The sequence below is a fragment of the Myxocyprinus asiaticus genome, chromosome 4, assembly GCF_019703515.2.
Source record: "Myxocyprinus asiaticus isolate MX2 ecotype Aquarium Trade chromosome 4, UBuf_Myxa_2, whole genome shotgun sequence".
NCBI classification, from domain to species: domain Eukaryota; kingdom Metazoa; phylum Chordata; class Actinopteri; order Cypriniformes; family Catostomidae; genus Myxocyprinus; species Myxocyprinus asiaticus.
This window is the reverse complement of record NC_059347.1, coordinates 12468013-12483916: the sequence shown is the minus strand read 5'-3', so window position 1 is coordinate 12483916 and position 15904 is coordinate 12468013. Positions and strand designations below refer to the sequence as shown.

The following is a 15904-nucleotide window of genomic DNA, read 5'->3' as shown; positions in this document are numbered from 1 at the left end:
AACTTGATGATATTAATTTCTCAAATTCATATTTATTCATAAAAACATAAATAATAATAATAATAAATATATATATATATCACAAACTTGTGATCTCCTATATGTATTCCTGCACCTGAATGCTCTGCAGGCTATTGCATTTATGAGAGATTTAGATGACAGGTGCCGGTGCCTACTTTTTGTGGAAAAATTTATCTTGTAAACATGTAAAGAGTGAGAAGATACAGTGACTCCTTTCAGTATTGCATCATTACATCATACGTTAATCTGATATATGGCATATGCAAAATAAATAAATAAAAAACAGAAAATATACGATTTTAATGCAATTCAAAATGCAACATATTTAAAAATGCTACATAAACGACGTAGCACGTTTACGCAAACTACAGGCCTAATGGAATTTGAATATCATATGCTCAAATATCAACGATTATTTTATATGTTTATGTGGCCAGTTATCACGCGCCAGCAGATGGCGACAATTGTGTGACGAGTGAGTCAATCATTCAACACTGACACTTACCAAACCGCATAAATGATGCCTCCCAAGGGCACTCCGAAGGGAGAGCAATCATGGTGGCTAAACTAAAAGGTTGTTCCAAACACAAATACGAATCTGGATCTCCATGTTCTCCAAACTGTACCTGTATTAATTGACATATACTCCCCATTCAATGAGAGAAGTGACAGCGACGGGCTGAAGCAACCTCTGATGTTGGGACTTTACTCTGCTGTAGCAATCCTGAGACACTGATCAAGATGTGCACTATCCTGGTTCTTGATGAACTATGACTCACAGATGTAGGTGCAGCTGGCACCCCCGAAAATTATATAACTGAACCGTTTGTACTACAAACACCTGGTCTGTTTTTGAAAGGCTGCTTATGGTGTTTTGTCTTAATATACATTATTTAATGTATATCATATTCTCCTGGCATTAAAAGTGTTATATCATCCAGGCATTAATCCAGACATTATAAAAAGAGTAGTTGGGTTCGGGTGTCCGTTTACTCGTAGCAAAATACATGTTCAAATATAAACAGGATGATATTTATGCAACATGCGTCAACACCATGGAAAGAACATAATGAAACAGTTATGCCAAAATAGGTAACTAAATGCCTTAACAGCGTTCATCTGGCATTCACAGCTGGGCAGGGCAGGAGACTGGGAAAATGTTTGTAGAACAGCAACAACGCCGCCTACTGTACGAGGGTGAAATTGTATTTGGTTTTTATTTTTCACGGACTCTGTGTTTCGTCGGAGGTTCGTCTCGCAAAATTGTCACAGATTCGGTGTGATCAGGCCTTTGACGCGGGCCAAACAGTTGTCTCTCGCGGGCCGGATCTGACCCGCGGGCCGCCTATTGAGGAACCCTGCTCTAGCGCCACCAACTGCCCAAAGTTTCACAAATGCTTATGCTAATAACTTTTGAAGCCGAGTAAAAAAGCAATTCGCAAAATGTAAACAAACTTTACTGCATTTTTAATTGGTTCGGCATTTATGTGTGGATTACCACTCCATCTTTACTATAATTATTGCTGGTGGCTAGTATCAGTTCTTTGGGTGCAGTTCCACACCCCATCCCACCCCCGTCCTCCATTCATATACAGTCCTCCGAACAATATCAGCTGTAGGCTGAAATACAATTATTATTATTATTTTTTTTATATTTAAAAAATAATTAGAGGGATCAATAAATTATTAACAATTTAATAACATAACGGTAATCTGATTCTGAGTATTTTAAAATGTAATTTAATCTAATAACAATTTGTGAAGAGGTTCATTGAGTGGGAAAGGAGGAAACGGGAAACTTGGGACTTTAACTCAAAGGTAGATCTTTAATTAGACAAACTCAAAAATGGCCTTTCAGCAAACTATTCAATGATCACGCTTTTCAGCGTCTACAGTTCTACACAGTCTTAGCTTATGTGTGGTAGCTCTCTCTCTCTCTCTCTCTCTCTCTCTCTCTCTCTCTCTCTCTCTGTCACTGGCATGGTTCCTCCTTATATTACTCTCCCCAATGCTTATTGCAATCAGAAACAGGTTATAGCACTCAGGTGTGTGCACCCTTACCTCTTTCTCTCTCTCTAGACGAATGCTCGGCCACGCCCCCACCGCCACATATCCCCCACCGCCCAACTCAGGCCAGGGTGTCATCCTGTCTGCCCACCACTCCACCCATTTCTGGAAAGGAAGTCTGCGACAGCCATCTACTCCCCCCGGTCTGTGGACCACTTCGAACCTAAACGGCTGTAGAGCCAGATACCAGCAGGTGATCCACGCTTTGGCATCTTTCATGCGGTGGAGCCATTGGAGTGGGGCGTGATCTGAAAAGAGAGTGAAGGCACGCCCCAGCTGGTAGTACCGGAGAGTGAGGACGTCCCACTTGATGGCAAGACACACTTTTTCAATGGTGCTGTACTTAGTCTCCCTCAGTGAGAGCTTGCGGCTAATGTACAGCACCGGGTGTTCCTCCCCCTCCACCACCTGCGAGAGCACCACCCCCAACCCTCTGTCTGAAGTGTCCGTCTGTAAAATGAAAGGGAGAGAGAAATAGGGTGACTGTAAATGCGGTCTGCCACAAAGTGCAGCTTTCACCTGCGTAAACGCCTGTTGACACTGCTCCGTCCACTGGACCAGGTCTGGAGCTCCCTTTCTAGTGAGATAAGTCAGCGGGCTGGTGACGTCTGAATAATTAGGCACAAACCTTCTATAATAGCCAGCCAGCCCCAGGAACTGTCTCACCTCCTTTTTGGTCTTGGGTCTTGGGCAGGTTGCAATCACCGCAGTCTTATCAGTTTGGGAACGCACCTGCCCGTGACCCAAGTGGAACCTCACCCGTCCAACTGCGCACTTCTTGGGGTTTGTCGTGAGCCCTGCTCACTGCAGCGACCTCAGAACGGCCCCCAGATACTGCATATGGCATAATATGCGGCATAAGCAGAGTGTGGTCTGAGGACTCGGTCCATAAGGCGCTGAAATGTAGCCGGGGCCCCAAACAAACCGAACAGAAGTGTCACAAATTGGTGTAAGCCAAACGGTGTGGAGAAGGCAGTCTTTTCACGGGACATTGGCGTTAAGGGGATCTGCCAAAAACCCTTTTTCAAATCCAGAGTTGAGTAAAAGCGAGCTGTGCAAAACTGATCGAGCAACTGATTAATGCGAGGCATTGAGTATACGTCAAATTTACACACTGCATTGACTTCTATAAGTCAATTTCCTGTAAGAATCCCATGTTGGCAACTACCGTTGCCAACATCACAGGGACCGCCTCCCTCCATAATTTCATTAGGTTGAGATGGTATATTTGTGTCACCTCAATCTGTTAATTTTACCTCATAATCGAGATCTCCCATTCATCGTGTGACCTCAAAGGGCCCTTGCCACTTGGCAAGTAATTTGGAGCTTAATGTTGGGAGCAGTATGAGCACTTTATCTCCAGGTGCGAATTGCCGTAGTCGAGTGCCCCTGTCATATATAATTTTCAGTGTTGGGTGTAATGCATTACAAAGTAATTAATTACCATAATGACTTTTTCATTGAAAAAAGTAAAGTAAGGGATTACTCTTAATTTTTCAGTAATTTAATTACAGTGACTTCTGATGGACTATAGAACAATTCTATATAAAACCATAGTGAATTTAAAATGTAAATTTAACGTCTAATGTTAAAATGTATGTTTTCTAATTTAATGCAGCCGTCTTAAATTCTTTGGCCAGTTTATGAATAAATTATTTGATTTTATATGATTTATTTGAATGAATTAAAAGAACAATTTCATGTCTATCCTTGTATTTTTCATCTGGTCGAGGTTGATAAGTGTTTTAAAATGTAATTAGTAACAAGTAATGCAATTATTTTAGAGACAGAGTAATAAGTACAGTAATCTAATTACACTGTAGAAGATGTAATTAGTAGCTAGTAATTAATTACTTTTTTAGAGTAACTTACCCAACACTGATCATTTTGCAATATACAGCCTTCATCTGTCTGTCCAAGTATACATTACAAAATGCATAATTGAACAGTACACAACATAACAGATTAACCCTGACCTCTGTTATCAGAGGTACCTTGGCCAAAGGTCAAGCTGAAAAGGACCAATTTCATGCCGTACATCCAACGCAGGAAAATAAAGTATGAAGCAAATGAAGAGCCAAAGTGACCTGCAAATGGAGCACAGTAAAAAAATGCGAGGGCTCAAAATAAAGAATACACCTGATCTTTCCACAAGTGGTCAATATTTTGTTTCTTTTTCAGTATTTCTTGGTCATTTGGAATAAACATTTAGAGCAAACGAACATAGTTGGTTTTTAATTAAGCACACAGGTATGGACATATTTTTTCATCATCGATAATGTTTACATCTCTGCACCGCAGGCCATTTATTCACCTTAGCACTACGTAGGTTTACATCTCAGGGTCTACATCTTCAAATGGAACAGTCTCATTTCCACAGAATTTACATAATTTACATTTACGACCCCAGAAGATTGCGATGGGGGAAGTAATAGGAGTCTGACTGGGTGATCTAGTGTAATTATTTTGCTTATTGCGTAAGAGGTTCTGGGTTCTAATCCGCCTAAATGCAACTTTATATTTTAATTAACAAAGAATGCATCTGCACCTCAGTGGATGTATATCTTGAGTGGGGACACATTTATTTGCATTTTTCTATGGGATTTTTCTGGAAAAGAGCGCAAACTGCGCAACTCGCAGCAACGAGGAGCACTCGCCGCCCATTCTCGATTCCTCAAGTACATCACTGCGGCACAAATGTTGCTATCTTCTTAATACTGTATAATTAACGCTTAAATTGTTTAAAATAAAAAGCAGTTCATGAGCATGCTGTTGTTATTTTGCTAGCCATTATCTTCAACTGATCTTTAACTTTAAATGTCATTCTTTCCCGCCAGTAGTGGACACTCGCGAAACGTAAGCGGTGACGTACAGCCATGACACGGAGTGAAGTATGCGAGGGAAGGACATAAAAATTTGAAATGGAACGCAGATCCGCCATTGGTTATGGGCCTCCAGGCCAGCGGGCGGCGCTGTTGTCTAAGCAGAGCTCATCGTCAGACTGCTGCTGCTGTGCGCAGCGTTTTTGCTAACATCTTTTCCATCAGGTCGGGGCGAGCTAAGGGCTGATCACTCGGATCTATCACTGTATTCCACAGTATTGAACCTCAGTGTAGTGTGAAATGAGCGGGTTGCCTGGGACGAACGTAATTCAAATAACTAATCTGTCATCGGCGGTGAGCAGTGATCAAATGAGAACTCTCTTCGGCTTCCTGGGAGACATCGAGGAGCTTCGGTTGTACCCGCCGGAGTGAGTCACAACAACACAAACATCATGCATACACACTGAACATACATCAGCACATCGGTGCACGCATCAAACACGCACACATAACACGCCAAACGGAAACTGTACACGAACAACACACACCCTAGATTCATGTCAAACATCACACATTCACACGTTCTTTACAGTGATAACAACACGCATATTTAGCACACACGATACATACACACACACCCAACATATACATCAGAGCATTTTTGCATTGTTAACACAACGCACACCATATTTACTTATCAACACAAACATCAAATACACGCAGCATGCACAGATCAGGCTTTTGCAGTGATACCCTTATAGAAAGTTCTGTGTCATTGCCAGTGTACCAGTAACAGTGTCAGACAGGAATACCATACTACTTTGATATGTAGCATAATACTGAAACATTACCATGTTATTTATATTCCTTGGATTTTACATTTTGCACCAAGGTACGTCAAAGCATTTTAAAGGTACAGTTCACCCAAAAATGAAAATTCTCTCATCATTTCCTCACCCTCATGCCATCCCAGATGTGTATGACTTTCATTATTCTGCTGAGCACAAATGAAGATTTTTAGAAGAATATCTCAGCTCTGTAGGTCCATACAATGCAAGTGAATGGGTGCTGAAAGTTTGAAGCTCCAAAATCCACATAAGGGAAAAATAAAAGTTCTCCAGACAACTCTGGTGGATAAATCCATATTTTTAGTACAAATTCTCCTCCCTGCTCAGTAAATTTCCAATTTCACTTTCACATTCTTGTGTTATTGGTGATTACCATTCTTCTTGCATATCACCCCCTAATGGGCAAGGAGTAGAATTTATGACCAAAAAAATTACTTAAATATTGATCTGTTTCTCACCCATACCTATCATATCACTTCTGAAGATATGGATTTAAACACTGGAGTCGTATGGTTTACATTTGTGCTCCCTTTTAGGTATGGGCTCGGGTACTCGGACGTGGCAGCAATGTTCGATCATGAAAACGATGATTGATGGTGATCATGCATGATATGACTTTTCACATAATTCGAAATTCAATGTCAATTACCTGACAACTAAACACAAACGTGTCAAAGAGGGATTTTGAGATATATTACGTTGTGATTTGTAGGGGTACATTGATTGTCAGAGACGTGTCATGGCAACCAAACTGATATACGACGCTGCAATGCTATCGTTACGATAAAACAAAGAGAGTGTAATTACCCGTGTTTTGAACACCTGTCTCTGCAAAACATATGCTAAACACGTTTTACTATCATTTAATGTAAGAAATAAGAACTTTGACTCATTAATGGATATTTTTTAATAAAAGTGAATGTTTGTCACTGACTGTAAACCTCCCTGCCCTGGGTGCTGACATGTTTGCGTGATGTAGCACGCACCAGCATCTCGTCGAAATGAAGATTTACGCACAAGTTTTTAAGTTAGATGTCCGATATAAAGTGTCATTCCGTTGCACTTTCCCCAGTTGAAAGGTGGAAATTCTGACTCTCCAAGTTGAATGGAACGCTTCATGAATCATCACAGCAAAAACAATACGGAGCATCGTGGCTTTCCCCACAGGAGCGAACACTTGGGGAGACACACACTCAAACACACCAGGCGTGTGGCAGTGGACTCGACGTGCTGACGCAGCGCATATACAGCAGACGAATGTTTCAAACAGCTAGACAGGGTGCAGCTAAATGGAACAGAATGCAGCGTCTTCAAAACTGAACTTCAGCTTAACACATATTAAAAACGCAATGGTTATGGCGTCTCCTGTTAAGCCAAACGCGGTTTGAAAATAGACGGTTCAGACAGTCACAAAAAAAACTGGTGCGTGCTTACTAAGATTACTACGGTGGGGGCCTGGGTAGCTTAGTGTTAAAATATGCAGGCTACCACTCCTGGAGTTCGCTAGCTCGCTAGTTCGAATCCCAGGGTGTGCTGAGTGACTCCAGCCAGGTCTCCTAAGCAACTAAATTGGCCCGGTTGCTAGGGAGGGTAGAGTCGTGGTCGCTATAATGTGGTTCGTTCTCGTTGGGGCGCGTGGTAAGTTGAGCGCGGGTGCTATGTCTCCGTGGCAACGCGCTCAACGAGCCACGTGATAAGGTGCGAGGATTGATGGTCTCAGACGCGGAGGCAACTGGGATTTGTCCTCCGCCACCCGGACTGAGGTGAATCACTACGCGACCACGAGGACTTTAAAGCACATTGGGAATTGGGCATTCCAAATTGGGAGAAAAAGGGAAATAAATAAATGAATAAAAAAACAGATTACTACGGTAACCTGAAGGAAGAACAAACAGACACATGTTGTGCCCATTCTTTCATATGACAAAATATGATGCAATATTTTGATTATGCAATCTTTTGTACATTTTGTAACAGATTTTTTTCGAACAGCCTATAATAATGAATAGACAATACACTGAAACAAGACACAATGCAGCAATCAAAGACGTGTGTCAGACATGCTATTATATATACAGTTATGTACATGTCATTACCCCCGAGCACTCGACGAGTAATTAGTCTAGTTAGAGTACTCGAGTAGACAAAATGACCAAAATGCCCATCCCTACTCCCTTTATGTGGATTTTGGCGTTTCAAAATGTTGGCACCCATTCACTTGCTATATGGACCTACAGAGATGAGATATTCTTCTAAATGTCTTAATTTGTGTTCTGCAGAAGAAAGAAAGTCACACACATCTGGGATGGCATGAGTGTGAGTAAATGATGAGAGAACTTTCATTTTTAGGTGAACTATTGCTTTAATTAAATGCTTTTTGAAATGGTGTAATGCTTTCATTGTGAAATGTTTAGATGGATTTGACAATTTCTCTGGCTGAACGTTGGTATTGGAAATCCACTACTTTATTATATACACCATTTAGCCTACTATTTGAAGTCTTCACAAGACCTGCCCAAAAATGATCTCCTTTTTCAACATGGACGAGAAAAAATATTATTCATATGCAACGTACTACATTCATATCCAGCAAAAAGAGATTAAATCACTTGTCTTTTCTCTTTCAGCAATGCACCTCTTTCCTTTTCCTCCAAAGTTTGTTACATAAAGTATCGAGAGCCTTCCAGTGTTGGTGTGGCACAACATTTAACCAACACTGCTTTTATTGACAGAGCATTGATTGTTGTGCCTTGCGCAGAAGGTTAGTATACCTGCATGCGTGTTACTTTGGTGTGCTTGATCAGACAAAGACACTGAGTATCTGACTTCAAATCAAGCTTTTGAGAAGAAGCAGAACATTATTGGTTTCCTGACATTATTTTGTGTCCCAGATGTGTGTAATATAACCATGATTGTGTGTGTGCTGAGGTATGACTGCTATCAGCTGTGTTGCATATTCTGTTGTGTTCAGTAGAGATGTGTGGAGTGAGTGACACCGGCTCTCTTGTTTATCAGTTGAGCTGGAGGATGTGGAAAGGATGGAGGTGATTAAGATCATACTTTGTGTTATGTAATAGCATCAGTACTGTGTGAACACACTTTCAGTGTTGATCTTAACTCAACGGATCAGTGCTGCACAGTGTTATTAGTTCATGAAGGGGTCATCTGACCTACACTTAAGCATTTTAATGTATTGGTCCGAGTAGTGAGATTTACCAGAATTTTGATAGTTACTTTAAAATAATAATAGGCTACTAATAAAATATAGGAAGTCAGTAAGAAAGGATGCCAACATCGCATAAAATCACAAATAGTCACATAAACACTGAGTTTTTAAAGAACAGAGCTGTGTGACCATTAATTCATTTAATTAATAAATTAATTTGATTGAAGCTAAAATTGTTCATCCATTTCATTTTATGATTTTGAATGAACAATTATCAAATGGAAGGTATCAGACTTTGTTGAGAGTGAATTGTTGCACCCCAGCCTTTTAGTGGCCTTTGAATAATAGTATCTGTGTTTGAACTGAAAGAGTAAATGATAGTTAAATGTATCTTGCTGTTTGATGCTATAGTTAATTGTTCAGATTAGCTTGCTTGTTGAATTTAGCTGAGAGTCGCTTGCTATGTGTGAACTATTAGACAAATTATGTTGAAGATAAATGTTGAAGCTATAAAGCTTACAGGAACCACAAAAACAGTCCACACTAACTTAAAGGAATAGTTCACCTAAAAATGAAAATTCTCTCATCAATTACTCACCCTCATGCCATCCCAGATGTGTATGACTTTCTTCTGCTGAAGATGAAGATTTTGACAAATGAAGATTTTTAGAAGAATATCTCAGCTCTGTAGATCTGCACAATGCAAGTGAATGGGTGCCAGAAATTTGAAGCACCAAAATCCATATAAGGGCAACATAAAAGTAATCCATATGACTCCAGTGGTTTAATTGATGTCTACAGAAGTGATTTGATAGGTGTGAGTGAGAAACAGAACAGTATTTAAGTACATTTTTACTATAAATTCTCCTCCCTGTCCAGTAGGTGGCGATATACACAGAGTGTGAATAGACAAAATAAAAGAAGAATGTGAAAGTGGATATTTATAATAAAAAAGGACCTAAATATTGATCTGTGTGAGTTCGTATTGAGTTTAAGCTGCCTTTGTGCTTTTTGGAGCTTCAAAATTTTGAAACCCATTCACTTGTATGGACTACAGAGCTGAAATTTCTTCTAAAAATCTTTGTTTGTGTTCAGCAGAAGAAAGTCGTGCACATCTGAGAGAATTTCCATTTCTGGGTGAACTATCCCTTTAATAGAAAGTGAGCTTGTCATAGTGATTAGTACTTTATACTGATGAGGTACAAATTATTATCCAATATATATATATATATATATATAATTTTTTTTTTTGTTTTTTTGTTTTTTAATGCAATAAAGATGCATACCATGCAATCCCATGGGAGTATATGTTAAAATATGATCTACAATTAAATTAACATAGCATGAAAAGTAGCTAGTTTTAATCACATCAAATGCCTCTTCAAAATGTTGTAAATTTTCCTGTCCCACCTTTCATATTTTTGACACATGTTGAATTGATATCTAGTTCTTTGCATAAAAACATATTTGTTATAATTTACTTATTTTAATGACCAAAATTGGAATATTCTCGTTTTTACCTTTTATTAAATAAATATTTGACTTTTACTTGATGAGAAATTTAAGTTGAATAACTACAAACTGACATTTGGCACAAAACAATTTAACCACTTATCAAATCATGGCTTAATAGAGCTGTTCAGGTTGTAGTCCAAAAACCCAGAAAAGAATTAGCATTTTTAAGCCATGGGTTCCCTCAGGATTTAAAAAAAAAATCTACAACACAATCTGTTGTTCTACAACATAAATGACACATTTTCATACCTCAAATATGAATTTTTAAACAGTAATGTTTTTTTTGTTTTTTTTTGTGGTTTTTTATGTTGCTTTACTGCAGCTTCAGATTTTCACATTTGAGTGTGTAATTTATTTATATTGTAGAACAAAAAGTCCAAGTATCTTCAAGTAATATTTACCACAGACCTTATTTTACTCATTAATAAAAAACTAGCATTATAAAAACCCATAGGAAAGTTTCGATGGAACCAATGGCGAATTAACCTTCTAGATTCGCCTACAAATCTATTATAATAAATTAAAATGATATATATTAAGGATTATAATTCAGATCATTTAAATACATTAGATCAGTGTTTCTCAGCTGGTGGGTTGCGACCCAGGACAGCAGGGAAAGAACAATGCCAGGGTCCTTCCTCCTTTGAAAATTGTATGCATGTCTTTTTCTGCATTATTACATGCTTAATATGCTTCTCATCTGAAATGAGCATGCAGTTGAAGTCTGGTTTTCGCACGAGCATCACAGAACCACTTGCGGCAATGATCAGGGCTGGGTTTCCCAAAAGTTTCGCAAGCTTAAGTTGATGGTAGAGATCATTGGCACCAATTGTTTCTACGATCTGCTTAGGCTTACAATGCTTTTGGGAAATGCAGCCCTGCTCTGCTTTAACCTACTGTATCTCTGGTGCACGTGTGACAACCAGACTTTCCTCGATGTTGCAGCGCAGACCACAAAACTGATGCGACCCATTTAAATTCCAGTAATAATTTCCTTGTTTAAAGCGCTATGGAGGAAGAAAAACCTTTTAAACAGCGCTGAGGAAAAGAGAAAACACGTGTGCCATATAAAATATTTTTCAAATCACACAATCACCCTCACTAAAATACATCACGATGTTACAGTGTTAACAGTAACTGGTATTTTGACACAAATGTTTTTTTTTTTGTTTTTTTTTTTTACAACTGTGGCTGTTGTAGTTAAAAGTTTCATGTGTTTAGACTACTATTTTTCCATTACAAATACTATATTATTATTATTATTATTATTTTTCAAAGACTAGCTACTCTGACCTAACCACTGTAATAAGGAGCCATCTATGATCTTAAATATGCTTATATGTCATTGCACTGTAAACGTATTCGTTTTCAGCATCTCTAGTCATAACCGCTTGGTTTTTAGGACACTGTATTATGTTAAACATAGTTTGAAACACCTCTTCAAGATCCCTGCATTCTACTGTGCTCGGTCTATCTGTCTTTGAGCGCAAGAGCATCATCTGTGAAAGGCTGAGCTGTCTGCTTTCATTGGTTTGACGAGGTTGCCTGTACTTCTGGAGTTGCGCTGACTGCCCCCTACTGCCTCAAATTCGCATAAACATTAAAATGTTACATCAAGCTTGAAATGCTCCAATAGTTGGAACATTCCTTATTACGGGTCGGGGGCATGATTAATTTTGTATATTTTTTTAACGCATTATTTTTCATATAATTAATCGCACTAAATTGACTTATTAAATTGACAGCCCTTCTAAATATTCAACCCTGTTACCCCTTGTTTATGTATTTTAACATGTATTTTTGTTTATTTTGTTTTGTTTTGTTTTTTGTTAGAAAATAATAATCATAAATGTAGGTTTTAAACTGTACTCCAACATAAAGTTTGGTACAAGGATTGCAAAAATTACAAACCTCAAATAAAATAAGATTTAGTTTGATATGAAGCACCAGCTTTTATTGGCCATTTGTTTATACAGAACTACAAATTGACATTTTGAAGTTTCGAGCCCTATTGTGTGCCATTCTTTGTGAAAAGTGCTGATTTTGAATTGAGCATTGTAAGAGTATGATGGCTACAGGGTATATGAGGTTACAGGGTGAGGTCTTCTCAAGTCTATAGTGCAACAACTGGCTAACCACTTGTTTCTCTCTACTTTTTTTTTTTTCTTTTTTCTTTCTTACTGTAAACGTCCGTATTCATGACAAACAAAGCTTCCCTCTTGCCTTAAATGCTTGTCCTCGTGACTTAGTTCTGGATGGCTTACTACGTTGATTAATTTGGTTTTTGTATGTTTTTTCTGTGTTGATTATGTGTGCATATCAGATGACTAGAGTGGCCCAGGCGTTACACTACTACACTAGCCTGACTCAAGGCTTTCTTTTCCAAGCCACTATACCCGCGGGGGCCCACGCTGCCTTCAAGGGGGGAATGTGACCAGGAGCGTAGCCGCTGAACCTTCCGAGATGGACACCTTGTCTCTTTTTATTTTATTTACATTTCCTTTTATTTTTTTTTTTATTTTTTTTTTTTATTTCTCTCACATGTTGTCCCTTTTTTACTTTTAGAAGAGTTGCATATTCATTGTGTTGTTTTTCTTTATTTTTGCTTTCCTGTCCCCCTGTCCCTCGCCCCCAATTCTACAGTTGCACTCATTTGCCTGTCTTTGAAAGCTGTCCAGGTTGACTTGGCACCAAGTATTGGAGGGAAGTTTGAACGGTACAAGGGCAGCTGTTACTGATGTTAAATTATGCTCAGATCTCCTCTTCCTCTCTCTCTTTCTCTAGCTCCTCTCCACTGATCTGCTCAGGTTTTTTTTCTTTTTTTTTTTTTTTCAGAAGAATAATATTTAAAATTCAATCAATTGAAGCATATGTAGTATACACAGTGCCTTGTGAATGTATTCAGACCCCTTGTGGGATGGTTCACCTCATAGTCATTATTTACATTAAGCCATTTACCCTCATTTATTATCTAACCTGTATGACTTTCTTCTTCAGAAGTTGAATTTTTGAAAAGTGTCCTGGTAGCATTTTCCATTTAATGAAAGTGAATGTGTACAGAGGCTCTCAAGCTCTGAAAAGCTCAAGAAACGTAGTCTATACGACTCTTGCACTACACTGAAAAAAAATGTTGGCTCAACAACCATAAAGTATGAAAATAAATAGCTTCTACTCAGAAATGTACATATAAAATGTTTAGCTTTACTTAATTTTCATTCATGTGTACAACAAAAAATATAAATTTTAAGGCAAACTTAAACTTAATTATTTAGGTGAACTTTAACAATACATAAAATAAATTAATAATTGTGAGTTTCTTGAACTTTGGCTTAAAAATCCATAAAATACCAAAAATAAGTACTACTAACTCAAACTATCAAGAACCTAACTGAGGTTGTGGGGAATAGCTTAAAGTGCTTGATTAATGTAAGCATGTTTGTTTCGTCAAAAATAATTGAATTAGTCGTTATTAAGAATTTATAGAGATTCTTGCTATTTTTAGTATTTTTGAGTTTGTTTTACTGTGAATAGCTGTTTCATGTAAAGTCACCATTAGATGGAATTAGTGTTTGCTTTGGTGAAGTGGAATCCTGTTCAATCCATATAATTTTTCTTTGTACATGTGAATTTGCATTGCTGAAGTGCAGCTTTATGTGCAATCAAGTTTAATGCCTGACCTCATTATTTCCTTTCAAATGTTCATTTGAAACCACTTGCTATTAGTGGTTAAATCTTATTCGTGTGACTTAAAGTAAGTAAATAAAGTTAGTTGAACTGATACATTTGTGTATATTTAACAAAAGTTTTCTTGTTTGGGCATAAAATGTAATTAAATTTTAAGTTGAGACTACTTAAAAAGCATAATGCCAAAATGCTACATATATAAGTAAATAAAAAAAAAAAAAAAAAAAAAAAATTGTGTATATTCCAAGTCATCTGAAGCCATACGATAGTGTTGTGTGAGAAACTGACCATATTTTTAAGTGGTTATTCACTAAAAGTCTTGCCCTCTGCCATAGCTCTTAGAATTCATTCACACTTCTGCCTGACCTGGGGTCAAGTGTTAACCGTAGGAAGCATGGAAAGTCATACAGGTTTGGAATGCCATAAGTTATTATAGAATTTTCATTTTTGGGTGAACTGCCACTGTAACAAATTATCTAATTTTACTGAGTTACAAGTCCTTTTGTATACTAATATTTTTTTCTGTGTGATTTTACATTTCAAAATATGTTTCGCATTCATCAAATGGTGCGTTTTTATGTTCTGAAACATTCTTAACAAAGGTTGAAGACTAAAATGTTTGCATTACAATTGAATCCTCACATTGTAACATTTTGCAGAGCCACTTTCTATAGCTGTGGCTGTCTGAGACAAACTCTGCAGATCATAGAAGATTTTGTGTTAATTGAAAATTAGCAGGGTTGGATTGGTGGTTGACATGCTTACTGATGATGGCCTTTGACGGAGTTCTGACAGAGTCTGAAATTTTGGGCCACATTCCTGCTGCGGTGGTACTGATCCTACAATGCCCGCCTAATGAAGCACCAATAGGAACAGCAGTTGATTGAATCGTTGCAATTAGAAGTATTTTCAAACATCATGTGTGTAGGAACAGTAATTCAGTGAAATTGTAAGAGGCTGAATAATTTTCCAAGGCACTGTAAGTAAATTCATCACAATGACAGGACATAGCGAAATTTATTTAAAAATACAATAGCGCATGTTATTGCATGTTTTTTTTTTGGGGGTGGGGGGGGGGAGAACATTTTCCTAAAATTTACATACTTGTACTACTGAAGTGGTTGAACGTCAGATCCATAGAGGTTTTAATTTAGTTCTTCACCCATTTAAAAGCACAGACATACGAACAATCAGTTTATCCATGATTACTACATTAACTGTAAGCACAGAAACGCATATTTGGAAAAAGGAAATTTGTTGACATTTGTTAAATTAATTGTTAAGGCAAAACTTTTTTTAGGGGTGTCAATTTGAGGGGGGAGGGGATTTCTCAAAGACACTTAAAATGTTCTTCTTTTCTGTATCTGATGTGTGCTATTAGTGATGCAGCCAACATGAACGGTTGTCTTGTGTTGCACACCCTTTCCAACACTGCGAAACGATCGCCCCAGGGAGAAAAGCGTCCATGCTTGATATCGTATGGTTCATGACCAATATGTTTCCAGTACAGGTGACCCATACCACAAGTGTTAACTCATTCTCTACATGTTCTGTTCTAATCTTTTGTTTTAAAAAAGAGAGGAAAGGACAAATCACAAATGTTCTTTGTTTTGTTTGTGCAAAAGTCATCCTGTTTTACAGTATGTCTTGTGTTGATAGTAAAAAAAGGAGAGTAGCTATGCTAGTTCAGATTGTTTGAGAAGACAGTTGATGGTGAGGGATGGAGATGCTCAGGGTGGGTGTTAGTTGGAGGACACTGCTTCTTGGGTGCAGTCGTAGGT

At 38.0% G+C, this 15904-nt stretch overlaps 1 protein-coding gene across 2 annotated transcripts in view; it reads left to right on the top strand.

Annotated features, from left to right (window-relative positions):
* The first annotated feature begins 5064 nt into the window (after positions 1-5064).
* The window catches only part of srek1 (splicing regulatory glutamine/lysine-rich protein 1), a 29647-nt gene continuing 18807 nt past the window's right edge, over positions 5065-15904 (top strand). Inside the window, exons 1-4 of one of the 2 annotated variants that reach the window (XM_051691653.1) lie at positions 5324-5338; positions 8386-8519; positions 12763-13155; positions 15505-15633. In XM_051691653.1, the coding sequence (XP_051547613.1) occupies positions 15603-15633 (31 nt within the window). In that variant the 5' untranslated portion in view covers positions 5324-5338; positions 8386-8519; positions 12763-13155; positions 15505-15602. Of the gene's footprint in view, positions 5339-8385; positions 8520-12762; positions 13156-15504; positions 15634-15904 lie in introns of both variants that reach the window. The other variant, XM_051691647.1, reaches the window with a different exon arrangement.